General features: G+C 40.5%; 1 protein-coding gene across 1 annotated transcript in view; it reads left to right on the forward strand.

The window, feature by feature from the left end:
• Positions 1-1,197: 1,197 nt before the first annotated feature.
• Positions 1,198-27,352, forward strand: part of SPTLC1 (serine palmitoyltransferase long chain base subunit 1) — a 31,616-nt gene continuing 5,461 nt past the window's right edge. Inside the window, exons 1-13 of the mRNA XM_048503908.1 lie at positions 1,198-1,300; positions 6,225-6,332; positions 7,294-7,388; positions 8,419-8,512; positions 9,289-9,361; positions 12,528-12,660; positions 15,673-15,802; positions 16,645-16,734; positions 19,598-19,705; positions 22,808-22,903; positions 23,146-23,242; positions 24,353-24,407; positions 26,869-26,986. Of these exons, the coding sequence (XP_048359865.1) occupies positions 1,244-1,300; positions 6,225-6,332; positions 7,294-7,388; positions 8,419-8,512; positions 9,289-9,361; positions 12,528-12,660; positions 15,673-15,802; positions 16,645-16,734; positions 19,598-19,705; positions 22,808-22,903; positions 23,146-23,242; positions 24,353-24,407; positions 26,869-26,986 (1,254 nt within the window). The 5' untranslated portion in view covers positions 1,198-1,243. The remainder of the gene's footprint in view (positions 1,301-6,224; positions 6,333-7,293; positions 7,389-8,418; positions 8,513-9,288; positions 9,362-12,527; positions 12,661-15,672; positions 15,803-16,644; positions 16,735-19,597; positions 19,706-22,807; positions 22,904-23,145; positions 23,243-24,352; positions 24,408-26,868; positions 26,987-27,352) is intronic.

The raw sequence follows: 27,352 nt of genomic DNA on the forward strand, positions 1-27,352 counted from the left end.
ATAATCTTTCAAAAGCAGCATACTATTGATGGTACAAATAATAGCCCCATATAAAGCTTTGGCCCTTACACCTAGCATCATCACTGTCTTATCTGGATTCAAATTCAATTTGTTCTCCCTCAGTCACTTGACTGCCGCATTTGAAAAAAGAGCAAACCTAAACAGGTCTATTCAAAATCATACTCAGGTCTGTTCAATGGAGCTTATTCCTAGGAAAGTATTCTTAGAATTGTACTGCTAGTGTGGCTCCTTTCTCGCCCTGCATTAAGTTTAAAAGTGATTCTCTGAAGGCTGAAAGGCTTTAGTATCACCTGAAAATTGCCCTGTGGTCTGGCCCAGTGCCTGCTTGTCTAGAAGTGTACAGTGGAACTCAGTATCTCCAAGATTAAGTATCCTGTTTAAGGAACATACCTAAATCAGTGCAAGACTAGCACCAAATTTGGAGACTTACAGTTACACCTAAATAGTTACACCTTTCTAAACCCATTAAGGTGTAGCTTTGCTCAGGATTGCACTATACAACTAAATGCAAATGGGGGAGGGGCTGCGTCTGTTTTAATCTTAATCTTTCACATTACAATCCTTCCCCATACACGTTGGTTTTCATGGTTGAAAGCAATTTAGGTACACGCAGACTTGAACCCTGAAAGGTCAGGAATTGGTGTAAGGCCGTACAAGTGGGTCTGTCGGTTTTAGAGTCTGGTGGGACTTTTAAGACAAAGTCAGCCTACTTCGTAATGTGAGCGAATTTCAGTTCACACAGATTACATGCAGTGTCATACTTATAGCAGGTACACAGTTGAGCGAGATATGTCAGCATTCCATTTAGAGGCCATAAAGCATAAATGTGCTTTTAAAAAATTCGCAAGGGTCGTTCCTCCGGGACTCCTGCCCATTTGCGAAGGGGGAATCCTCACTACGAGCTCTGCAGACTCCAGACGCCCGGCTTCTGCAGCGGACGTGATGCAGCTCATTTACCCCCGCCTCCTTGCAATTGGGACGCTCAAGGCTTCTAGCATAAGATCTTCAAACAGGGAGCGTCGCCAGACCCGCCCTGGCAGAGCCAGCTGGAAACACTCCAGCTAGCTCCCTCCCACCCGGCGGCTGCCTTGGGGGGGAGGGGCAGTGGCGCTCAGGTTCTGACCCGTCCTTCGTGTCATTCTAGCCCCGCCCCTTGTTTTTTCTAGGTGACGTGACGAAAGCACCCGTCAGGACCCGGAAGCCGTCCGAAGTGACTGCGGCCATGGAAGGCGTGGGGCAGCAGTGGGTGCTGGTGGAGATGGTCCAGGCCTTTTACGAGGTGAAGAGGCAGGAAGGCGGGACAGCCTCTGGGCGGCGTTAAAGGAGATCCCACGGGGCTGAGAAAGAAATTGGCTGCATGGCAGGGCAGAGCCGTCTTGCCTCATCCCCTGACTGGGAAGTGCTGCTGGGACTGGGGAGAGAAGACAGTGGGACTCTGTGGCAAGGAGAGGAGGGGAGAAGGGAGGCGACGCCTGGGCCAGGGAGGAGTACTCACATTCCCGGGTTCGGAAGAGATGCAAAAAAATCTGGAAATTCTTTAATGAGATTTCCATGTCTGTAAAGCCCATGATGATGTCTCTGTGAATGAGGCACCCCTAATCGAAAAAAAGTTTAAACCTTATTTGGTCCAGTCTTTGCAGAAGACACGGTGCTTATAAATGTGTTTGTGTCTGGTCCTCATACTGAGCCTCGAATGGTAGTAATTTAAAGTAATAATTCAGGTCATGCTTATGTGTAAATTAACTCTATTGAACAGAATGGGTGCAGAACTGGAACTCTTCGCCCTCCTCTCCCCTCTCCCCCCCCCCAATTGGGCTGTTAATGTGTCAATAGTTTCCTGTGCCTTCAGGTTTATTCCTTAAGTATAAATACTGTAGGGGAGTTACCTGTGACTTTAGTCCTCCAAAAAGTTGTACATAAGTCTGCCAGTTAATTTGAATTTAACATTAAACACTTTATTATTTTTTCCTAACCAGGTATTTCAGTTCAAGAGTTGGCATTGAGACAAACATTTATTCTTGTTTATTGTCAAAATAAGCACACTAAATCTTGTCATACTGTACACAGGGCATTCAATCAGTGTTCCGGGAAATTTTCCAGTTACAGTTCAGATTGGTCAGTTAAAATTCAAAGGTAAACTTACAGTGGTCATCCTGCTTTTCCACTCCAAAATATCCCAAATGATTCTTTATAATCCAAGAAATTCTAGTGTATTAATGTGGGATGTAGATTCTGGTCTTCGAACTTACAAGCTGGGATTAAAAGGTTGGCTGTGGGATTGTCTCTTATACTTACTGTCGCTTGGATAAAAGGCAGCTATGAAATCTTGTTAAGATGGTAGTTTTAAAATTACTTGCTAGGTCGAATGAGGAGAAACATAATTTAGAGTCCACTTACCTGGACCAAACCAAGTGCTTTCACTGAACTTAGTAAATTTGGTTTCTAAGTAAACAAGCACAAATCCAATTTAATTTGTTGGGGTCAATGTAGGGTAAATACATTTAGTGTTTGGCTTTTAGTTTTGAGCATTATTCAGTTACAGTTTTCTTTAGATCCTGTATTACAACAGCTCCATGTCCTACTGTGATTCCATTTTCTCCCCGAAAGTATTTTGTGTCAATCAATTGATCATTAGTTCCCCTAGTATACAAAGTGTAACTGAAAAACTTAAGTTAGTTTTTGAATGGAAAGTAAGGAGATAGTGGGTGGGTCCTGTGAGCCCCAGTGGTAGAGATTATGCTTTGTATGCACAAGAGTCCAGCTTCAAACCTAGGCAGCACCTGCCAGAATATCTCCAGTAGCTCCCCAGATATCTCCCTCATCCAGCATGAAGAATTGATTAGTAGTTGTCAAGGGAGGACCCATAACTCAGAGGAAGGTTACATGCTGTGCATCTAGCAGATCCCACATTTAATCCCCAGCATTTCCAGTTAATTGATCACATAATGGAGACAAATAACTGTACCAGAGACTTTATAGAGGTGCCACCAGTTGCAGTAGGCAGTACTTTGTTAGCTTGACTAATAAAGTCAAGTTCATGTGTGTTCACTGGGTTAAATAGGTAAGCAGTTTGATTCAGGAGACAATACTAATTAACAGTTTGATGATCCCATTCGACCAGAAGTAGCATAGGCTCTAGTCCAGTGGTGGCGAACCTTTGGCACTCCAGATGTTATGGACTACAATTCCCATCAGCCCCTGCCAGCATGGCCAATTGGGAATTGTAGTCCATAACATCTGGAGTGCCAAAGGTTCGCCACCACAGTTCTAGTCAGAAGCAATATCTTATAAATTCAAAGTGCAGAGACTGCAGACCAGCCTTGAGAAGAAATAAAAAAAATATACTCCACATATCTGTAAGTCAGATAAATTTGATTGATTTATTCTGCATTGTAACAAGAACAAAGAATGATTTCCCTAGGTATTTTAAGAGACCCCTCCAGTCTCCTTGACTTCACACATGTAGTTTAATAATGTTCAACAGAACCAACACATCATCAATATATCTAATTCTCAACATGGCCAGATTGTATCTGGAGACTGGAACTACCGGTTTGAGAAAAGATAGATATTTCTACAAACCTGAGAAAAGTCCTAGGTTTTCAGGAAAAAAAAACGCAGTTTAAACGAACAAAAACACTGGGGGATTAAAACCTTCCAGCATTACACAGGGAGCAGCAGTGGCATAGTGGCTAAGAGCAGCGGCTAAGAGCAGGTGCATTCTGATCTGGAGGAACCGGGTTTGATTCCCAGCTTTGCCGCTTGAGTTGTGGAGGCTTATCTGGGGAATTCAGATTAGCCTGAACACTCCCACACACGCCAGCTGGGTGACCTTGGGTTAGTCACAGCTTTTCAGAGCTCTCTCAGCCCCACCCCCCTCACAGGGTGTTTGTTGTGAGGGGGGAAGGGCAAGGAGAGTAAGCCCCCTTGAGTCTCCTACAGGAGAGAAAGGGGGGATATAAATCCAAACTCCTCCTCTTCTTCTACTTCTAGTGCTTGTAGCTTTAAGGAACTAATTCTTCCAGTGGCCATTGCTAGGTAACCACAACATTATTGCTAGCATCCAAGAATTAGTTTCTGCAAATGGGGTGGGGGATGAGAGAAAGCACTTTGCAGGGCTATTTGGACTCATGGGGCCAGGTTGCGCAGCAGCCACTGGGCAACTTGCTACCATCTGACTTTCGTGACTCACCCAGTCTGGCTGCTTGCTACACTTAACAGCAGTCACTACATGAAAGCCAGTGTGGTGTGGTGGTTGGAATTTAAAATTAGGATCTGGGAGACGCAAGTTCAAATAATTATTCTGCCATGGTGAATTTGGGCTAGTTGTATATGCTCAGCCTAACCTATACCCTCTTCAACAAAAAGAACTAAGTAGAACTTCATCTGCCACATGGTACACTGGCTTTGTTTTAGAACGCTCTGCTTGGCACTAGGACCCAAGCAGAGCATTCTGAAACACAGACAGTCCGGCATGTGGTGGATGAAATTACAATTCTACTTAGTTCTTTTTGTTGGAAACCTCACTGGGTTGTTATAAGGATAAAGAGTAGTAGTAGTAGTAGTAGTAGTAGTAGTAGTTTGGATTTATATCCCCCCTTTCTGTCCTGTAGGAGACTTAAAGGGGCTTACAATCTCCTTGCCCTTCCCCCCTGACAACAAATACCCTGTGAGGTAGGTGGGGCTGAGAGAGCTCAGAAGAACTGTGACTAGCCCAAGGTCACCCAGCTGGCGTGTGTGGGAGTGCACAGGTGAATCTGAATTCCCCAGATAAGCCTCCACAGCTCAGGCGGCAGAGCAGGGAATCAAACCGGTTCCTCCAGATTAGAATGCACCTGCTCTTAACCATTATGCCACTGCTGCTCCTCCTAAAGTGGAGGAGAGGAGAATGATTTAAGCTACTTTGGGTTCCCCATGGGAAAGAAGGTAGGAACTTGAATGAGTTCCACAGGGCCTACAAGACAGAGCTTTTATGCCAGCCATTCCCATCTAGCCAGCCGGCCTGACCATATTTATCACTGGCCTAGCAGGGGGGAGGGGCGGAGTCACGCCATCTATGGTTGGTTTTTACTGTTTTAATTTTGTTCTGTTGGTTATTTTATTTTGTATTGGTTTCTATGTTGTCACCCTGTTGGGAAGGGTGGGATATTTTAAAAAAGTATATATAAGGTGAAGAGTGGGGCTATATAAAATAAAGTTGGTTGGTGAATGTAAGTGGGAGATGATATGAGGCTCCAAGGCAGAAAGAAAAAGAACAAAGTGTGGAGAAAGGAAAAATGAAGTGAACCCTGCAAATCCTTGCAGGTTCCTTGCTTGTATGCTTCTGTTTCTGAAATCATAATAACCTTCTGCTGGTGTTTCAGAAGCAGAGACATGTTCTGAAACCTTTTCAATCCCACATACAGTTAGGAGACTGATCTGATACTGCTTAAGTTTCTCATGAGTTTTTTGGGCAGGAGTGCCACGTGGTTGTGTGTTTTCAGTGTTTGTTCTAATGGATGGTGATGATGACGATACTTTGTGGTGGGACTGTTCAAGTGCACTAAAGCAGTTTGTTCCATATTTCGCTGATTGCGCTCAGGGTTTTTATCAATTACTGGAATTCAGAGGTTACCAAAATCCTGCATGGCATCTTCAAAGTTGCACCCTTTAGTCTCATCAGGTTGAAGCCTTCTGCAGAAGCACCCCTATAAAGTATGATGTATCTATAAACTGTAAGTTTGTAGTTGAGAAGCTCAAAATCCTTCCATATTATATTCAGGCTGGGATGAATAAATAAACATTCATGCTTTAAGTACATTCATGAGAATACATACAGCTTCTATTCTTCTCTTTTGCCTTTTTAGTATCATTGCATGAGACATGTAAGTAAGGACTTGCCCTGAAAAACAGAGTCTGCCCTGCAGCCTAGTATACCCGGAGGAGAGACTTCAGCCTCCCCCCCCCTTCCAACCAGTAACCTTTTAGAGACTAAAAAATGGCTGGGAGTCATCTGAGACACATGGTTCCCACAGTGGGATGCTTAGCTGCCCCTTGGCTTTCTGGTCAAACATTGCTGAGCTTCCTAAAGTAATGTTTACAAAATCAATGTAATTATGCTATAAAGTGACTGAAGGTATAGCTAAAATGGTGAACTAAACATATTAAGTACATGGTTATCTTGAATAAATTATTAATATCCAATATTTTGTTTTAATTTCCAGGCTCCAACTTACCACCTTATTTTGGAAGGTATTCTAATCCTTTGGATAATCAGACTACTTTTTTCCAAAACATACAAGCTTCAGGAACGATCTGATCTTACACCAAAGGTTCGATGTGTAATATACAAATCAGTTCTGTAACAGAAAGCTAATGTTCAGTATTTATGATTGTTGTAATGCTTGATAGAGCTGCTATGTACTCAATCAAGTCTATTTGAGCAATATGTGACTGTGCTGAAATGCAACCTTGGTTAGAGTACTGCTTACTGTTAGTGAGTTGGCCCTGGAGCAGCCTGAACTTGCAAAGTGAGAGTAGGGAGGAGGAATGTATGTATTTGTCATATGAGCACTTAGTACTCTATCAGGATGATTCCTCCCTGCCAAACCTTTCTGAGGTTACAAACATATAATTATTTATCATGTTTAGGGATGCTGTAGTTATAAAATGGGGGGGTGCTGCTGAAAGGGTTGAGTAAAGAGTTAAGAGAAAATGAATTGTTTTTACAATATCTTAAGTCTGAAATTAATTTCTTGAAGTGACAAGCAGGTTTTTGTTTATTTGTCAACTTCTCGCAACTATTTTCAGTAGTAACTTTTCATTTGGCTGTTTCATTTTGCAGTAGTACCTATTCATGGAATGTTTGTTGATATCATTTTTAAAGCTATCTATTCTGATGATATAAATTTCATAAGGTAATTGTCTCTAAGGAAAAATAGTTATATAGTACAGAAAACATGGTATGTACATGATAACTATGTTTCTCCTGGGTAGTGTAACGTGTGTTCCTATATTGTAGCAAAGTTGTGCTTCATGTAAACTTGAACTTTGTTTGTAAAAGTTCCCTGTTTCAACATAGAAATATGTGAACTGCGTGCGTTAAATTTAAATTAATTTTACATCATGAAACTTCAAATAATTAAATCAATCAACATGTTTACCTTTAATACTTTTATATCTGTTTGATTCATCAAACACTTAACTGTCACCAACTTCTTCGATCTAGCAGACTTTTTGCTATTCTTCTAGTTGTGGTAAAGCCCAATATTTTGGTTTTATGTCTGTTTTTAGGAAAAAGAAGAATTGATTGAAGAATGGCAGCCAGAACCTCTTGTTCCTCCTGTATCAAAAGACCATCCAGCTCTCAACTATAATGTTGTTTCAGGGTAAATCTGGAATGAGGGAATTTCAGATTAGACATGTACTAATCCTATGTGTTTTACTCTCAATGAGCATTTCTGAAAGTTTCCAAGTCCCTGTTGGTTGCACTTCCAGCTAGATGTCATTAACTGATATTATAGTTTCTTGCTGTCTCTCTTGCAAAGTCCCTTCCAGTCAAGGGGGAAGTATAATGAAATGTGACTAAATTTGTTCTTGCAGAATAATAGGTATCTCCTGATGGTTGGAAGCTCTGTGGTGGGTTGAAATGTACTTTCACAGAAGTGTCAAATCCTTAAATATGTATAACTGTTTAAGATTATTTCAGTGACTGATTGCTTAGTTGTGGGAAAATAAAGGATAGGAAACACTACAAATTTACCTGTCATGGTATGTTTGAATTCACTGTACAATAATGACTGGTAGATTGAGTTGAATTACTCATGTGAACTAGCACTGCAATCCTGACACTCATAGCTGTTGTCTCGTTACTACATGGTCCTTTAAAATAAAATATAAGATCACTAGGTATATTAAGTGGTGCCAGCTTCCAGAAGTGCAGGTAGTACCTAGAGAATTTAAAACATGAAATCAGGGAGAGGAAGACAAATAGGAGCCTACTCTAAAGCAACCTGCCAGCAAATGAAAAAAGGAGACAAGATGCAAACGGACTGATAGAATCTTTATTGTCATGTAAAACCCCTATGCTTTTCTCTGTATATTTTTTGCTTTTCACACAATTAATAGAACTCAGTAAAAAGGAACTCTGAACCCCCAATGAAGCTTATATAGTGAAACAAGTAAGGACTATGTGGCAATAAAGCTGTCCCTTGTCATGTTGAGAGTTAGAATTACTGATAGCCAGATCATAAAGTAGAATGAACTACAATTTCTGCAATAGACTGGTGATTTAAACTTCAGTATATTTCAGAGGTTGCATAAATGGCTGAAATGGTATTCTCAGAAACATATCTTCTACTTGAAACACAAAGTTATAGTGACTGTTCTTAAACTGAGTGGTGTTTAATTTTTTTAAAGGCCCCCAAGTCATAACATTATTGTGAATGGCAAAGAATGCATAAACTTTGCATCGTTTAATTTCCTTGGACTTCTGGATAATGAAAGGATTAAGGTGAGTATCTTATATAGCTGCTGAAATGTCAGTACATAGTAAAGACTTAAAGTTTTACAAACTTGGTAACTTCATGAATTATCTACCCAAATCTCATACTTCCCTAACTAGATGTGTCATCTTGAACTAAAGAAATTTTTCATGAGCAATAACTGACGTCTTCAAATATTCTTCCCTCGTGTTTTCTTTGTGTGCAGAATATGTGACTGCAGATACTCATGTCCTATTTATTCTTAGTTGAAGCTTTTAGTTATTGTGAATGTTTGCATGTCAACTTATAAAATAAAAGCTTGTTAAAGGGAAAGTTTTACCTTTCTCCATTGTTCAAAGTGACAGTGCAGTTTCTAGTCTTTTTTTAACATAATTATGTGACACAGGTATTCCAAATGGCCACTGTGGAATCAGAACTTCAGAACAGGAGCTTTTCAAATGCCTGTTTTCTAAGGAGGAATGGTGCAGGCCTAGGATTTACTAATCTGTTGTGATTGAAATGGTTATTTGGAATGGTGGGATTATTTAAGTATATGTTACTCAGAGCCTGAGGTTTTCAGTCCTTGATCCTACAGTTCAGCTTACATAGCTTTAGTGATTTAAGTGAATCCTTCGGTGTTCTCTCTCTCTGTAATCTAGTTCATAAGATGGTTGTGTTTTATCAATCTGAACAAACTACACTGAGAGTGTCAGTGCTGATAATTCAGAACAGGACAGTAATGATTTGTCTTCTACCACCGAACTGTGTTTTAACTGTTTCCTCCCTCCCCCATGTTCCTTTAAAGAATGCAGCCCGAGCTTCTGTGACAAAATATGGTGTTGGAACCTGTGGGCCTAGAGGATTTTATGGGACTTTTGGTAAGTTATAGCATATTTTTCTTGCTCCTATACAGTATTGAAAATGTCTGTGCATGGGCATTCTGCCATGAGGTCACAGCTGGCTTTTGGTAACCCCATAAAGTTTTCAACGAAAGAAACTAACATAGGTGGTTTGCCATTGCCTGTTTCTGCATAGTGACCCATGGTCTCCCATCCAATTCTAACTAGGGCTAACCCTCTTAGCTTCTGAGATTGAACTAGCCCAGGCTATCCAGATCAGGAGTACTGAAGATACTAATAAATAAAAATAACCTTCTGCAAAGGAACTGTACATGAGAGGGCATTCTAATATATTCACACTAAGAATTTGGCAGCTGGCTCACACTACTACTTATACTGTCATCACAGGCACCATATTCAGTTTAACCCCTTCCTAGTATGTGGGCTATAGGCACTGCTTTAACCCCGAGCTGCTGGAGACCAAGGAAGTTTCTGTCATTCAGTGGAAGGCTGTGGTAAAAGTATTGTAGAATGAGTGAAGGGAAGACCAGGATGCATCAAATGTAAGCAGATGGTTTTATAGAGGCCACAAGAGGGCAGTCTGATTTTTGGATTAAATACTTAAAAACTGATATCTGCCTTGCTGGGTTGCAGTGCCTATTCTGACATACTAGATGTGTGTGGTGATTAAGAGGTTTGAAGCCTAAGCCTCAAATAGGGAAGTTCTGTAATGCAGATCTTCCTATGAAGTTCCCTATTTATGTTTATCACAAGACATGAGGATGTTTCACATTCCTCTTCTGTCTCAACAGAGCACAGCATAGACAGCCATGCATAGAGGATAGTTTCAATTATGAAATGAGTACATCAAGTTTTAGTTTGATTCCTTGGTGGTGTCCTGAAATTTAGGACTGTTCAGATTTCCACAGCAAACTGTTCACATTATCAATTACATTTTGCAACATTTTCTTTATCTCTTTCTCTAACCATTGTGGTAACAGTAAATGCCCACCCAGGGACCCTGGCGAACAGAGTGGAGGCAGCACAGCCTTTGCCAAGCTGCAATCAGTAGTCCTCAGCAGCCATAGAGAGTGGAGTGGGGCAGCCACAGCCAGGCTGCAATCAGGGAGGAGGGCCAGGAAGGCTGAAGAGCCAATCTCAGGCTGACAGGACAAGACAGACAGCTTGCTAGCCGCTTGGAGCAGGGAGCTCCCTGTAGGGATGGAGCCTCCTAAGAAAGATAAAAGGGAGGCCGGATAGGAGGGAGGAAGCTGGTGTGGTACATGGGCTTGAGTTTGCAGGAATGCTGGTAACTGCCTGACGGAAGAGCTTTTGAACAGAATTCAAAATCATGTCTTGTTTGTTCCAGACGAGTAGCTAAGTCCCTATCGACCAAGGTGGCCTGTCTTGTGGGCGGAGGAGAGGGGCTGGCAGAGGAGTGCTCACAATGGTTTTATGTGTAAATGTGATTATGTGTATTAATATTGGTCAGACAAATATAGGTCAGACAAATAGTTTACATGCCAAAAAAATATGACTTAATTACAGTCAGACATATGTATAAGAAGAAATTCCTACACACTTCTGTTTCCCTTCCCCTCCATGAAGTGAAGATTAGGTGGATATATGGGTAGTTCCTCTTCCTCCAAGACACTCATGTGGTGGAAGGTGCAGTGAAACAGTTTTCTCGTGAGCTCTGTTGGACCACCTAGTGTGTGCGTGGTAAGCCCATATTCAACTGGATTGGACCTGGAGATCTGAAGGCCCTGAGGTTTTTTCCATTGTTGCCTGAGGGTTGGTTCCCCCCCGAAATTTTTTTCAATGGAAAATTGGGTAATTTGTGCAAGTATAGGAGTCCTTCCACCCAGTAAATAAGCTTTACTTAAAATGTGTTGCATGAAAGGTTTTTTTGAAATGTAAAACAATCTTTTATTTTGGATAATTACCTGTGGGGAAATTCCCTTACTGTACTTTGTTTTCTGACTTGATACCTGCTCATAGCCACCTTCTTTTACTGTTTTCTGCTACTGCCACCTCATCCCATCTTTTTCCTTGGATGCCCTTTCCTTCTCACTACCTCTCAGACAGCAAAAATCAAGATACAATGTTAAGGAAGGGCTGGGGGTAGAAGCTTGCTGCTCTCTCTTGATTATTGGGTACATTTGCAGTTTTAGAAAACGGAGACATTTATAGTTTTATAAATATATCAAATAATACAGTTTATGTACTAAATACAATACAAATGATGCATTTTATATTTCAGCTTTTTATGAAATGGCGGGGGGAGCTTTTTCCTATGTCTTCAAAATTTCCAAAATCTGACATCTTGAATTCAACCTTATTTCCGAATATAACTATTCCCCTATTTCCCATTTTGATTACAATACTATTTTCTAGAATGGCATATCATACTAACATGAGTGAATCCATGAAATAATACTGAGTAAATAGTCATACAATATGTTTCATGCCTCAAGTGAAAGTGCTAAATAAGAGACAGATTCAACAGCATAAAAAGTTGGGAGTAGGGAGGGTGGGCCAGGGAGGTGGGGGTGGGGGTGAGAAATAATATGAAAAAAACTTGAAGTGTGAAAAAGATGGGAATGAACATCTGGTGAAAAGATTTAACTCCACTGATTTGCTCTTCATCTAGCATTTAGATTGCCCAGGGAATTTCAACTGGAATTTCTCTGCATTAATTCAGAACAAAGAAAATTATCCTGAAGCTTCTAACTGAGCCTGTGAAACTTTTCACTATCGGTTTATCATATCTTTTTCTGAATAAATTAATTTCTCTTCGATAGATGCCTTTCAATACCACCTCTCTTTTGTGAATATATCTGGCAGGTATTTAGGTTTAGTCCAATTGTTTTAAAATATAAGAGGCTCCCTTCAGGTGATGTAGTCAAAAGGTAAAGTGAGTTGCATCAAATGGGCAGGCGAATCCACAGCCCCAGGCTGCTGCCCCCTGCCCCCCCCCCCCCCAAGTGTTTCCAGAGGGTTTTCTGGTAGCATGGGGAGGCAAAACAAAAAACTCCCACCACTGGAAAGCCACTTATAGGGCTTAATGGACTTGCACCATCCAAAAGGGAGGCCTAAGTCCAAGCCTCAGGCCACAGGTAACTGACTGCAAAACCAGGTAGAAGACGGCTTTTAAAAAAAGAATTGTTATATTATAATTACAAAGACTAATTTTCTCTAACAGATGTACATTTAGAATTGGAGGAGCGAATTGCCAAATTTATGAAGACTGAAGAAGCTATCATATATTCATATGGATTTGCTACCATTGCCAGTGCTATCCCTGCCTATTCAAAACGAGGAGACATTATATTTGTGTATGTATTTTTCATATTTGCTGCAATGTATGTCTGTTTTTTTAAAAAAAAAGATTTATGACATGTAGAATTTAATTCTAGGTGTTCCATCCCAAACACCCAGGACTAAAAAGTAGTTTGCGCACATATTTCAAGATCTTCGTACTGTGACAAGTAGCAGAAGCAAAATTAATTAAGCAAGTAATTCATATATTGATCTCTGTCTGCACAAGAATCCCTGCTATGTACCTTTGTGAACCAGATAATCATGCCTGAGGAAGTTACAGATCTTCAGTGGCAGTGGAAAAAGCAGCTACCAACTGTGACTGTTCCTGCTGCATTTGTTATTACTAGGCTGTATGTTATGCCTGAAAGTGGATAAGCAGGGATGGGAGACTTCTGTGTAGAAAGACTGTTTTAGGAACTGCCTCCATTTATCCTTCTCTCCAAAAGACAATAAAATCCATTCAACTGTCATATAAAAATAGCAGAAACCCAGCTTTCCTTCCTCTTCTGACTGAATGTCTATTGAAGACCATTCAAACAGAAGAGAATCACAATACATGCAATATTAGTGTGGGCTTGAGATTAGGTGTTCCTTAGTGGGCTTAAGTCAAGTATTGGGCCGTGTCCAAATGCGTGTGGCCGCTGCTTGTCTCCCTAATGAAAACTTCCATCTCCTGAATTGCATAGAAGACTTGCTGGGCTGTACAGTGAGGCGTCAACATTTTCCTTAACTGCAACCTAACTTTTTTCTTTTCTGGATAAATTTATGTCAGGAGGTTTTGTCAGCTGCTGTTTATTTTTGTGTACAATCCAGTTCTGTTTTTCTCTGTGGTTTTCTAACTGGGAGAAATAATGTACAAGGGACAAGTAGTTTCTTTTTGAGCGTGTTTTCCAAAAACACACAAAAATAGGCTGCACGCAACAAAGACCATAAATTATGAAAAAATGCTAAGGCTAGGTCTGACATTTACAGGTGTGTGCTAAGTTTGCTATTGTCAAGGCTTATTGTTTTTATTATAGTTATCAAAGCATAATGTTTGCCAGAACAACAAAAATTCTCAACTAACATATAAGACAAGAAAGCAGTGCTGCTGTGCAGCTGCCTTGGAAGTAACAGTCCCCAATGTTGCCAGTACTATATAAATTATTCAACTGGTCTACAAAACTGAAAAGGCACTGCTGCTGTGTAGCTATCTCATAGTAACAATATAAATGCTCTATGGGTATACAATTTTACTTACTGTGATTACAAATAACACTACATAGCTCTTGGTTCTTAAATGTGGTTACAGGGGAACTTACCAAATGTCTTGAAGGCACAGTACACCATAGATCCTCATACAAAAGAGGATATAGCTATAGTTAAGTCCACACTCTATACTACTTGTCACAGTACGAAGATCTTGAAATATGTGCGCAAACAGAGGTCTGGTTGTCTTCCCTGTTTCAACAAAGATGTTTCTCAGTGATCTATTCTAAGAGATATGGTAAAGCATAATACATCTAGTAATCCTCATTGAATTACATAATATCCTCTTAGAATATCCCAGAGGTACAATAGTGTACTTATCAACTGGCCACACACACTTAAGCACCCTTATGACAACTTTCTTTGTAGCACAGTCTTTTGGAATGCAGGATACACACTTGAGAACTAAAATAGTGTCCCGCAAAGGCTGTTCTGCTTACCCAATTTGAGGAGCAGAGAATGTTTGCAGATGGGACCAGTTATACTGTAGTATTCACACAGTCTCACATGGCTTGAAGTCAACTTGCATATTTCAGCTGGGTGTTTAGTCCCTTTGGTCTAAGGTGTCAAATAAATGAATGAATGTTACTTCCTGCCTTAAAAAAAACCCTTGGCTATATCTTTATAATCAAACTGTCCATGTTGAAGTACCCAAAGGATCAGAAATTTCATGTCATGATTGTGACCTGCTGCTGGCTGACAAGAGGAGCAGCTACTATTCCATGTTTTAAGTGCAATCTGTGTTCACAAATGTTTATTTTGATTGCATGTTTGAGCATGTTAACCTCCTCTTAGGGGAAACTGCATTTCATCTTCAGAGATGTTTGTATTGATAAGTTCTCAAACTGGATGTATTAATTGTTATTGGATATATTACCTGCTTTCAAAACACCTTTTTAAATTATAGAAGTGGGATTGGAACTCACAAATGTTCACATGTGACTGGTCTGATCTGATTTACATTAGATGTCATGTCAGAGCATTTATTTAATCTTGTCCATATCACTGTGTCTTGATACCACTTTTAAGGGCCTGAACATATAGTTTTTAATCAGTTATGAAAATTTTTTAAACCAATGATCTGTTTTTAACAATCAATAACTAATTCAAAATAAACTTCTTTAAGATTGCTAGTAATTGTTGGGCTAGTTCTGCAGTATTCCCATAGGTTAGCCAGGCAAAGAAGTGTAGCTGGCAAGCAAGGTTCATTTAATGTTAAAAGACAAAAAACTTGGCTAAAGAAGTCTTACAGGTCTATTTAATGCTGTGTGTGCCAGTTGAAGCCTTAGTATTTTAGTCTACTGTGCTGTGTGTGCCAGTGTAGAGCCTTAGTATTTCAGTCTACACAATTCGTAAACTGAGTGACCACTAGTGTGACGTAATAATTCCCATGGGTTGGATCCAGACTAAGTTGGGAGTTTCTGCTGATTTATCCTTTCCCACTATGGACTGCTATCTCCCAGGAGCATTGTTTTGTGGAGAACAGTAGGAAGCAGGATTAAGAATTTTGTCTGGATCCAGCCTGATGAACATAGCTGTTAGATTCTTTCAGAAATTGTGTGCATTGATGCTGACCATATCCTCCATTGACCAGTACACTCAATATTTTTGTCCACATGAGTATGCAGCTGGGAACAGAGGAGATGCTTGCATAGCCTAAGAACATGTTGAGCAAATCAGCACTAGATAACTGTATTGTGGCAGATCAGTCATAAAAAAGCAGTTTAAGCTGTCTTTTGCTAAACCTGGGTGAACTGTGAGGATTCTTGTGTTCACAGTGATGAAGCAGCTTGTTTTGCTATTCAGAAAGGATTACAGGCATCCAGAAGTAACATTAAGCTTTTTAAGCATAATGATATGGCTGACCTTGAACGTCTACTGAAAGAGCAAGAGATTGAAGATCAAAAGGTATGATTCCTTTGAAGGAAACCAAAGGCACTTTTAAACTGGGCAAATTATTCAATGGTTATATTGCTCATTATTTCTTTTTGAAGCCCTTCTGAATGTTGTGTAACATTTGAAATGCATCTAGCTGCTATAGTACGTTTACTTTGATGGATCTAATAGGAAAACCAGGGGAAGATAACAGAAGAAAAAGCTGCCAAGCTATAGATATTTTCCACTATTCCTTCTTATTTTACTTGCTAGTTTGAACTGCAACTCTATTGAAAAATCTATACTAGAGTAGAAAAGATGTTGTAATGGAAGACTGCACAGTTTTCTGTTCATCCAACTTTTTTTAAGGCCCCTTGGTACAGAGTGGTAAGCTGCAGCACTGAAATCAAAGCTCTGCTCGCAACTTGATTTCATTCCCGACAGAAGTCAGTTTCAGGTAGCCAGCTCAAAGTTGACTGCCTTCCATTCTTCTGAGGTCAGAAAAATGAGTACTCAGCTTGCTGGGGGTAGAGTGTAGATGACTGGGGAAGGCAATGGCATAACACCGCGTAAACATAGTTTGTCTAGTAAATATCATGATGTGACATCATCGCATGGATCAGTAATGACCTGGTACTTGCATGTTACCTAAAATACCATCAATCATTTGAAGAACCCAAAATGTTTATTGACCTAAAGAATTCTTGACCCCCCCAAAAATCTTCCCACTGAAATTTGTATTATATAGTTGACTTTTTGCGGTTCTGAGACTGGTTCTCAGCATGTTGTCAACTTTTGACCGTATTTTTGAAGTGATATGCTAACTAACAAATGGATATAAAGATGCATTTGCTTTTTAAATTGTTTCTTGGTAGAATCCTCGAAAAGCCCGTGTAACCCGAAGGTTTATTGTGGTTGAGGGTTTGTATATTAATACTGGAAACATTTGCCATCTACCAGAGTTGGTAAGTATGTAATTGCTTTGGGGGTTTTGTTTGTTTTTAGCATCTACTGTAACCAGATACTATGCGCTCTGAAATAAGAATTGGAAACAATAGTTTGTTTGCTATGAGAAACTGTTGAGCTTATGCAGATAACAGTTGGTACTGTTTTGGTGCCTCTTACCAGCTATGAACAGTAGGTCATGGGTGATTTGGGAGCAGAGGAATGGAGTGCAGTGGTGCCAAGGCAGGAGGTAGCTTTCTGTCATGTGGAAATTGTCTTCTGGTCAGACGTTGCTGTGTCCCATTCTTGTGTCCTTGCTGTCTGGCCTGAAGGAAGTAGCTATTTGAGATGCGCATTTATTGGCTAATCAGTGTTTTTCTCTGCATCCATAGAATAGGCCAGTGGTGGCGAACCTATGGCACGGGTGCCAGAGGTGGCACTCAGACCCCTCTCTGTGGGCATGTGCACACAGAGTGTGTCATGTGGGGGGGAAGTGCTGTTAAACCCCACTGATTTGCATGGGAAGAACTAAAGCACGATCCTTTACCTGGGAGTAAGCTCGGTTGCTGGCAATGGGGCTTGCTTTTGAGTTAACCCTCCTAAGGTTGTGATTCACCTGTTCGAAGAGTTGCATAGTTGCTTCAAAACAAAGCCACCGACTACCACCAAGCTTACTCCTCAGTAACAAGTGCCTCAGAGCCAACCATTTTTTCTAAACTAGAACCTCAGTATTCAGGTTAAATTGCCGGGTTAGCACTTTGTGATAAATAAGTGGGTTTTGGATTGCAATTTGGGCACTCGGTATCGAAAAGGTTCACCATCACTGGAATAGGCAATAAGTGACTTTCTATAATCAAATTCATATGTGTTCTGTAGTTATTCATAAGGCACCAAAGATTTCAGCACACAAAGAACCCCCACTTTCATTTTCTATTCAAGTCAATCTTCAGCACTTATGGTTGTGACAATAATATTTAAAGAGTTTGGTAATGTCTGTTTATCTTTCAGAAAAGGGGAGGGGATTTGTGAGACTTTCACTTCGTTCAGGGAATGGTAGTTCAGTGTATCCTGCATAACCCACTTTCCCCCCAAAATTAGCAGAAGCAAAATTAATTATGCAAACAAATGAAATACATGCAAACCTGCTTAATTTAAAAGTGGGGTAACATCAATAATAATATCACTTTTCTTTTTTTTCTGAATGGAGGCGGGGGAAAGAGGAGATGTTTATTTCAGTGATATACCTATCTTTGATTGTAGAATGCCAAATTTGAGGAGGTAGGAATCACAGGCCAGTTGTCCAAATAAATGCTTGGAAATGCTCTAATAGATAAAATTTGCATCAGTAGCTTTAAAACTAGACAGCTTAGCAGTACGGTCCTAAGTTTGATTCCCCACTTCTCCACATGAGTGGTGACTCTTACCTGGTGACCTGGATTTGTTTTCCCTCTCCTGCACATGAAGCCCACTGGGTGACCTTGGCTATACTCTGTCCCACCAAAAGATAAAAATGTGGTTTTGCATTGTTCAGAGGAAGTGAAAGTAATATGCTTCTGCTGTAGAAAAAAAATCCCAATATTAAAATGGCTATCACACTGGGTTTTTAACTGCATTCTGCTCAATGGCCCCTGAAGATTCTCTGCCACTAATCAGTTTTTTTCAATTTGGACCCACCCCCTCGATTTTTCCAAAATGACCACCACAGGTAAAAACTCCTGTATCTTTGGAATCCCGTGGGCTATCACAGCGGTTTTAACTGCATTGTGCTTGGGATCACCTAGGGATTCTTCTCCACCCATCAATTTTTTCAGAACTCAAATCTTCCAATTTTATCATTTTTTCCTGGTCCCTTAAGATGGTTACCACATCCTTTCAGTACAAAGAAGGTCCAAGAAGTGGCTGCAGATTAGTTCAACATTGAGGTTCTATCTTTTTGTGAGCAAGGTGTAGGTGCTGTTCTTTGGATCTCTCTTAGCCCCACCTACCTCACAAGGGCCCTTTCCGCACGGGCCATTTACAGCTGCCCAGGGACGACAAAAACGCTGTCCCTGGGCAGCTGTTTGCACAGGCAGCGCTGCTGCAACACAGCAGTGCCATCCTGTGTGGCCCCAAGCGGCGTGAAGGCACCGCTTTCCACCTCCCTTCCTGAGGGAGGTTTTTGGAAAGCGCCGCCTTCCCATTGGCGCGGTGCGAGTCGCACTGCGCCAAAGGCGCCACTTTCCCGTCCCCCCCACTCACCTCGTCCTCCAGCATTGGTCTGGAGGGCTGCTGAGACCCGCCCACGCTGCCCTCTGACCCCTGGCGGTCGGAGGGCAGCATGGGCGGGTCCCTGCAGCCCTCTAGACCGATGCTGGAGGACGGGGTGAGTGGGGGGGACGCAGCTTCTGTGCTGGCCTCTGCTGTGGCCGCTCGCACGCTCCCGTGCGAACGGCCCCCTCCCCTCCACCAGCATAATTTCTGCTGGTGGAGCAGCACCCTTTCCGCACAGCCAAGGTGACTGTTGTGGGGAGAGGAAGGGAAAGGGGTTTGTAAGCCGCCTTGAGTCTCTTTATAGGAGAGAGAGCGGTGGGGTGTAAATCCAAAGTCTTCTCTTTTTCTTCTTTCCCACTGTAGACCCCCCTTTTTTCCCCCTCAGTGTGCAGTTCTTAAGGAGCTGCTGGTGGATCAGTGGACTGAAGTGGGAGGGAGAACCTAAAGAAATTGTTTCTCCGTCTTAAGAAAACTTAAATTTCCTTAAGTCTTTGGAACTACATGATTGGATAGAGACCAACAGGTCTGGCAATAGGAATAATTAAACTTTTTGTGCTTGAACTTGTTCCTTGTGGCAAGCAATAAGTAACTTTGTGTCATCTTGTGTCACTTGAAAATTGAATGAATCTGTAGGTAAAATTAAAATACAAATACAAAGTGCGGATCTTTTTGGAAGAAAGTCTTTCCTTTGGAGTACTGGGAGAACATGGACGAGGTGTCACAGAACATTTTGGAATAAACGTAAGTACCTAATGGCCATGTAGAAAAATCTGTTTGGTGCTTGGGGTGGGAGGAGGCGATCTTGTTTTTAGCAGTGGCTTTACAGCCATTTAGGAGTGATGTCACATGTTGTTTGTATATAATCTTGTTTGTTATAGTCATGTGTAATCTCTTAATTACTACTTTTCATAGCAGCGCTAACTGAAGGTTAGATTGTTAGTTTCTTTTGGTTGGATTGTTAGGGTGGTTTTTTTAAAAAAATTAGTATAAACTGTTGCATTTTTACCTGGAATTCTCTATTAGACCAGGTAATGGCAAGAATTTTCTGGGTTCACTACGGCTTGTACTAACTTTTTATGACCTTTTCTTATGATTGGTTGAGGAGGAAAAGAAGAAGTGTTTGGATTTATACCCCCACCCACTTTCTCTCCTGTAATGAGACTCAAAGGGGCGTACAATGTCCTTTCCCTTCCCCCCCCAAAAAACCAACAAACACCCTGTGAGGTGGGTGGGGCTGAGAGAGCTCTGAAGAACTGTGACTAGCCCAAGCTCTTAACCACTTCACCATCCTGACTCATGGATTGAACTAGATTGGACCTGATCTGAGATAACTCATTCACACTATGATAAATCATTCACACCTGATCTGAGATAACTATGGCACCACATGATAAATTATCAAATGATGATTTTACATGTGCAAACCAGCCCACAGCTTCATACATCTTCAATGCAAATGACATACACCCAATACATAAATTATTATTTAACTATTATTATTTAATGAACACCAATATATTATCCCCTCCCCCTTTCTCTCCTGTAGGAGACTCAAAGGTGCTTACAATCTCCTTTTCCTTCCCCCCCCCCCAATAAACACTCTGTGAGGAGGGTGGGGCTGAGAGAGCTCCAAAGAACTGTGTCTAGCCCAAGGTCACCCAGCTGGCGTGTGTTAGAGTGCACAGGCTACTCTAGTTCCCCAGAGAAGCCTCCACAGCTCAAGTGGCAGAGTGGGGAATCAAACCTGGTTCTCCAGATTAGAGTGCATTTGCTCTTAACCACTGCACCACGCTAGAGATGAGAACTGCCCTTAAAGTCTTGGAAATGTGTAGCTGGATATAGTCTGTCATTTCCACCTGAACATTTAAACTTTATGCATTTGCCTTCTTATACACCTATTTCTACTAGCTGTACACTTCCGGTATTCTAATTTTCTCAGTATCTTCTAGAACAGGGGTCTGCAACCTGTGCATAAGCATAAGCATTTTTATTGTCATTGTGCACGCACAACGAAATTTACAGCAGCCAATTGGCCATGCTGGCAGGGGCTGATGGGATTTGTAGTCCATGAACATCTGGAGAGCCGCAGGTTGCAGAACCCTGTTCTAGAACCTCTGTGGACTTAGGACTGATTAGCATCAAATGGTTTCCGGCATCCATAAATGAAGACTGTGAAAAACAGAAATTGCAACATCAGTGCCCTACTGCCAAACCCCCCCCCCCCCATTCCTTCGAGGTAGTAGAGGCAACAGTAAAAACTTTTTTAGAGGACCTCTTGTTCCTAGAATGCTGCCATTGCTGCCTTGTAGGTACTCCAGCGAGAGCAGAGAACAAAGACATCTTGCTGCCATCTTATCTCTCTGCCAGGAAATTTAGGAAAGAGTGCTGATAGTAAGGAAAGCCCGAAGGCCTTCCTGTGGAAGTGAGCTGCTATACAAGCTGAGGCCCCAGTGCAGAAGGGGCTGGGCTGAGCTTACTCTTGTATTGGCATGTTTCTTCCCTGTACAGATTTCTCCCTTGTTACTAATTGGCAGCTTGCCCAGTTGTGATTTCTGTGGGTTATCTGTGTCTTCTGTGAATTCCATCATACTAACCTGAAACAATTTCTTGACAGAGACAAGAGCATATTTATTTGCGTCTCTCTGTGTATGTGTGTGTGATTTCTGACAAGAGTTGAAAAGGCTTTGTGCTGTCTTGCTTTGTGTGTATGAGCTGCCTTTAGTAATCCCTCTTCCTAAAGGATTATCCCCAGTCCTTCACAAGCCATTCTCAAAGACCCTCCACGGTAGTACTCCTTGGTAGCACTGCCAGTGGAAGCAAGATCAACAAAGGTGACTGCATGTGGGCTTCTCTGGTTGCTGAATTGCTTGTTTTGGATCATTGTTCTGTTTCAGGTGTTCTGCAAGGTTCATGAAAATACCTTTTACAGCACTTTGGTCAAGTGTAAAAATTCTGGAGTTGAATCTTGAAGCCAAATAAGTATCATTCTTGTAGACCTGAGACCCTTATGGAAATGTTCAGGATAGAAAAAGTTGCCAACATTAGAAACTTATATTTTATGGGTTGTATCTTAGTAATTTTCCAGATCAATTTATAAACGTTTTTTTAATTTAGGGTAGTGCATAGGACATTGTGTGAGTGTATGTAGGCTTTCAACAGCTGTACAATACATTACTAAACATGCAGTTTTTAATACAAAGTCACAGCTCTCTGCACCACTAGATGGACTCTCATCTGAACAACCAAGTTTGATTCCCCACTCTCCACTTGAGCAGTGGACTCTTAGCTGGTGAAATGGATTGGTTTTCCTGCTCCTACACATGAAGCCTGCTGAGTTACCTTGGACTAATCACAGTTCTCTACTCTCTCAGCCCCACCTACCTCACAAGGTGACTGTTGTGGGGAGAAGGAATGAGTTTGTAAGCCACTTTGAGACTCCTTACAGGAGAGAAAGGCAGGATATAAATCCAAACTGTTCTTCTTGTCTACATATTGGTACCTAAAAAGCTTTATTATAAAGTTTTACCACTGTAATAGTGATTTTTTTTGTCATTTCCTTTCCTTGCTGTATTTAAGTGGGTTTGAGCAAACTGTCTTTAAAATTGGAATGGCATTTAGAGTGTGCGGTGTATTTCAAGTATCATGAATGTGAAGGCTTTAGGACAATCAGATGTTAAATTGAAGATTTAAATATTTACTGAAATGAAATTAACAGTGCAATCTTATGCAAAGTTATTCCAGTATGAGCCAATGGAAGTCAAATTTGGATAAGATTGCTCTGTCAAGTCTCTTCTTTAACCCATTTTTTAAAAATCTGTGGTGTCTTTTTGTCTTTTACAATAGATAGATGATATTGATCTTATAAGTGCAAACATGGAAAACTCACTTGCCTCGGTTGGAGGATTTTGCTGTGGAAGATCCTTTGTTATTGATCACCAGGTATGTTCTTGATCTTAAAGTGCAAAGAAAAATCATCTAAGTACTCTATCTTTCTTCATGGAATGGAAACTGGTGTTGCCAATCATGGAACAATTTAGCTGTTGTCAATCTAAACAAGTTAAGATTAAACCTCAGGATACGGAGCCCCAACATTTGAATACATTCTGCTTGTTTTGTCAGCAGATGATCTTTTAACTTTTGTTTGAGGTTTGCTGACTAAAATGTTCTTTTTTTTCCTTCAGAGATTGTCAGGGCAAGGTTACTGCTTTTCAGCCTCTTTGCCTCCCCTCCTAGCTGCTGCTGCTATTGAAGCCCTAAATATAATGGAAGAAAATCCAGGTATCTTCTTTTAGAAAATGTTGTGTATGTAAAATAGTGTAAAGTACAACAGTATCTGAAAACTATTTGAGATTTATAATGTAACTTGTGTGTTAATGATTTGGAGATAGAGGTTGTTAATAAGCAGAGTCTTGAGATGACACTAAAACAATTTTTTTTTTGGGGGGGGGGGGAGTGATCTAAACTGGTTCCAAAGTGATATAGACAGAATTCCTTAAGAAGCACAGGTCCTTAAGAAGCACAGATGTGCAGTTGTCACATCTTAAGGAAGATATTTTAGTTATGGAAAAGAGACACAAAAAGCACAGATGAAAAAGATGTAGAGGTTGAAATGCCTTGCTTGGAAATCCTCAAGATCACTCCCTCTCTGTCCTTTGTAAACTGTTCAGTAAGACACTTTGGCTAGGACACCAGAAGGATTGACTCAGCAGTAATAAAATGGTTATCTGGAGACCTGTGCTACAAACCCTTTTTCTGTTAAGCCAGGAAGAAAGTGGTTAGAATGGTGCTACAAAGCTGACATTTCTGTTAGTGCCAGTAATCCTTTGCTGCTGTTCTGAAAAATCTCCTGAGCCCTGTTTACACAATCTGTCTATGCTTTGACTGAGCATGTAGAAAAGGAGAGTTGACACAAGCACGATGGCCTTAGATGGGCAGCTGTCCTTGTGTACTCTTCTCAGTGATCAGCAGCTGTCAATGACCAGGGTCTTCAATCATGGGGAAGGAGCGTACTCACAGGCACTTCACACACTTACACTATAAGTGCCTGCATCCCTTCCTGGGTGTTCAGTCAATGTGCAAACGGTTGTATATTGAGGGCTCTAGTGTTTGCAAGGGGCAGAGTTTCTGATTTTTGGTTAGGCTGAGAAGAGTGATCCCACTGTGACATGTTTGCAAAGCCAGAGCTGTCTGACCCATGATCTTGGGCAGCATCTGTGGCTGCAGGTTTGTACATCTAGAAAGTTAAAGCAGTTTGTTTTCTCTGCAGCTTCCCCTGCAGCGAATTAATCTTAAACTTGTAGTAAACAAATAAGCCTAACCACTTCTACAAATTTCCAAGTAGTTTTGAATTCTCTTCCCTCCTTTTTGTTTCTTTCTGTGTGTATGTAGGCATCTTCCATATTTTACAACAAAAATGCAAGAAAATGCATAAGGCTTTACAAGGGTGAGTAAATATATTCTTGTTGCTTTGAAAATATACATTGAAGAGTTTTTGTTAACAAGCTGTCAGCAAATACAGCTTTCACGCTTGTCTAAGGGGACAAAAAAGTTCTCATGCCTTTTTATAATATGGTATGGCTGTACAGACTGCTTTGGACAGTCTATACCTAATTCATCTCAAGTCAATCCATTTTCCAGCTCTCAGTGGCAAAATAGAGTTTAGTATACATTCTTTAACCTGTGTGCTTAAGTGCCTGAATATGAAAGGCAGAGTCCATTTCAGTAGATTTTTTGCACCAGATTGGTTCTGATGTATCATGCCCAATAAGTGTCTTTGATCTGGATTTGTGACACATTTCCTCTTGGATTGTGGGGCACATTCTTTCAAGAAATTGCAGAGAAAAGTATTGGCCGCATTGTACATCCTGTTCTGCCAGGCACATCTTATTGATCTATTAATTCTTGGCTTCTCCTATATTTTTACTAGGTTTTCTGTAGCATGGATATTGCACAACTGCACTCATCTGTAATTTCTTTGAGAATATTATTTGATATGTAGACAAGACAGCCTTTCTTCTCCAGTACAAGCATTAACTGACCTTTTGTCTGGTAGAGCTCTGGCAGGTTTTTTGCTTATTGTTTTTCCTTAGTTGGATGTATACTTGAGTCAAATGATGGTTTATTTAAAGTAACTGACAGAAGGAGATTGGATATCAACTTGGGTTCAGAAATGTAGTTTACTACAAAGCTCTATTGTGTGAGCTATACCCACAAATTTTTGAATTGGCTTTAGTTCAAAAGTGGCTTCTCACCTCTAATTTTTATCCATCTTTTGCACCACTCAGTTGTGTTGACTTCTGGAGCTTGCTAATGACTTGTTTTGACTTTAAGGTCTGCCATAGTTTGATATGGACCATTAATACCTTGCTTTCTATAAGGCATGTTTAAGGCATGTTACATTGCCTTCTTATAGGGAAGAGTTTTTAGTAAAAGACTGTTTTCCCTGTTAGTGACAAGTTCTTGCATGCTATTCTGTCTACTGTAGATTTAGAATTAATATTAGCTCTTACCCGCTGTAGATGCTCATTCTGAGATTCTTTATTATCAGATTGAACCAAACTACAATTCATTTGTTGACATAGTTTAGTAGGTTGTCCTGAAAAGGTCAGCTAACTTTCTCCGTTTGGTATGAATAGCGACAAGATAAGTGCTGAGTTTTAGAGTGATCTTAAACACCTTTTTCGCCAGTGTACCAGATCTTCACATACCTAGGTAAAAATCTGTTAACTGTTCTTCAGACTTCCTGTTGTGCTCCTGTTGGCATCTAGATGTTGCTTGTGTTTTACTGTTTTCCAACTGTTTTTCCGAATGTGTTCTTGGCAGCAGTAATATCTTGCCATTAAGTAGCTTCCACAGAAATGTTCCACAGCATTGTAAACTGTTTTTAGCAATAAACATTTTACAAGCAAATGTAAAGTGCAACTGTTAGAAGCTGAGATTTGTGTAGAGATAATTGTGCTGACATCTTCTGCAAATGTTATGAGTTTGAAGTGATACAATAGTGCTAATTTAAAGCAACATTCTTAATGCATGACTTCAGTAATACTCGGATGTATGTTCTTGCATCTTTTCCCTATTTGGTCACAATCCACTTTTATAAAAGGATTTCTTATGCTAAACTAGTAGCAGAAAAATATAAACCTGGAAGAGAGAAGAATAGCCTGTTCCTACCTAACTGGCTTACAAGAGAAGCTTGGGCACTGTGTTCTATTAGTTGTTGTTACTTCTTTTTTTTTAACCTTTTGATGCTCAGGGACAAACTGAAACTGTTCATAGAGCTTTGTCTAGGTGATTTTTTGTGTAGAGAAGAGCCGGACTTCCTTCTTCCAATTTCATAGGCCAGGTGATTTTACTATTTTGGACAACCAACACTTTGTTTTTGATAAAATGTTTAACACCCACAGCAAAGTCAAAATAGAAGAAGACACTATAAGAACAATGAAGACTTATCAGAACTATGTCTAGAACTAGATTATGTTACAGGAAAGCTTTTCTGGCGTGCTGTACCATAGCAGATAAAAATATGCATTCATAGATTACTTGTTTTGAATAATGAGATATCTGATCTAAAATGTGGAAGGAAATGTAGCCAAGGAGATTGAATGGATATTCACACATTCCTGTAGCTTGTAACCAGGCTCTGTTTACTCAAGGCATTCTGCTGGGTCCTATCTCTGTTGTGACACCTCTTATGTTGGTTTACATGAATAAATGCTAAGAATGGAGTGGGCCCTAATGGATGGTATAGTATTGAAAGGATTGGGCGTGGGCACAGTACACTGTGTCTTCTATGTTTGTGATGTTATAATAAAATAAGGTTTACATTAAATTAATGTTTGTGTTTTGCATATGTACAGTTCAGTTTCTAATCCTGTAGATCTTGATGTGTTGGCCTTTTCTTTTAGGATTCCTGGTCTACGAGTGGCAGGTCAGTCACTTTCTCCAGCATTACACCTCCAGTTAGAAGAGAGCACTGGAACTCGAGACAGTGACATGAGGCTGCTGAAGGAAATGGTGGATTATGTAAGGTCCCTTTTAAAAAAACTTTTTCATGTCTAGCAATTAAAATAAAGTAATGAGGCAGTCTGTATTTTTAGAACGCTTTTGATAACACTGCCTTACTGAATTACAGTCTGAGTGGGAGTTAAATAGCATTTGAAAAATATCAGATGTCTGCAGCATATCAGTCCTTGCCTTTAAGAGGTATGTGATATATAAACTAAAGTCCTGAATTTGAGCACATGAAGAGTAAAACATATTCAGCTATTGCCCTTTGTGGGCAGTACCACATCAGACGGCAAGTGGTCAAATGGTGATAGTGAATTGCTCCTCTGTTTGTTAAGTGCCATCAGGTTGCTTCCAAATCATGTCAACCATATGAGTTAATGT

This window comes from Sphaerodactylus townsendi, linkage group LG07, assembly GCF_021028975.2.
Source record: "Sphaerodactylus townsendi isolate TG3544 linkage group LG07, MPM_Stown_v2.3, whole genome shotgun sequence".
In the NCBI taxonomy this organism is placed as follows: Eukaryota; Metazoa; Chordata; class Lepidosauria; order Squamata; family Sphaerodactylidae; genus Sphaerodactylus; species Sphaerodactylus townsendi.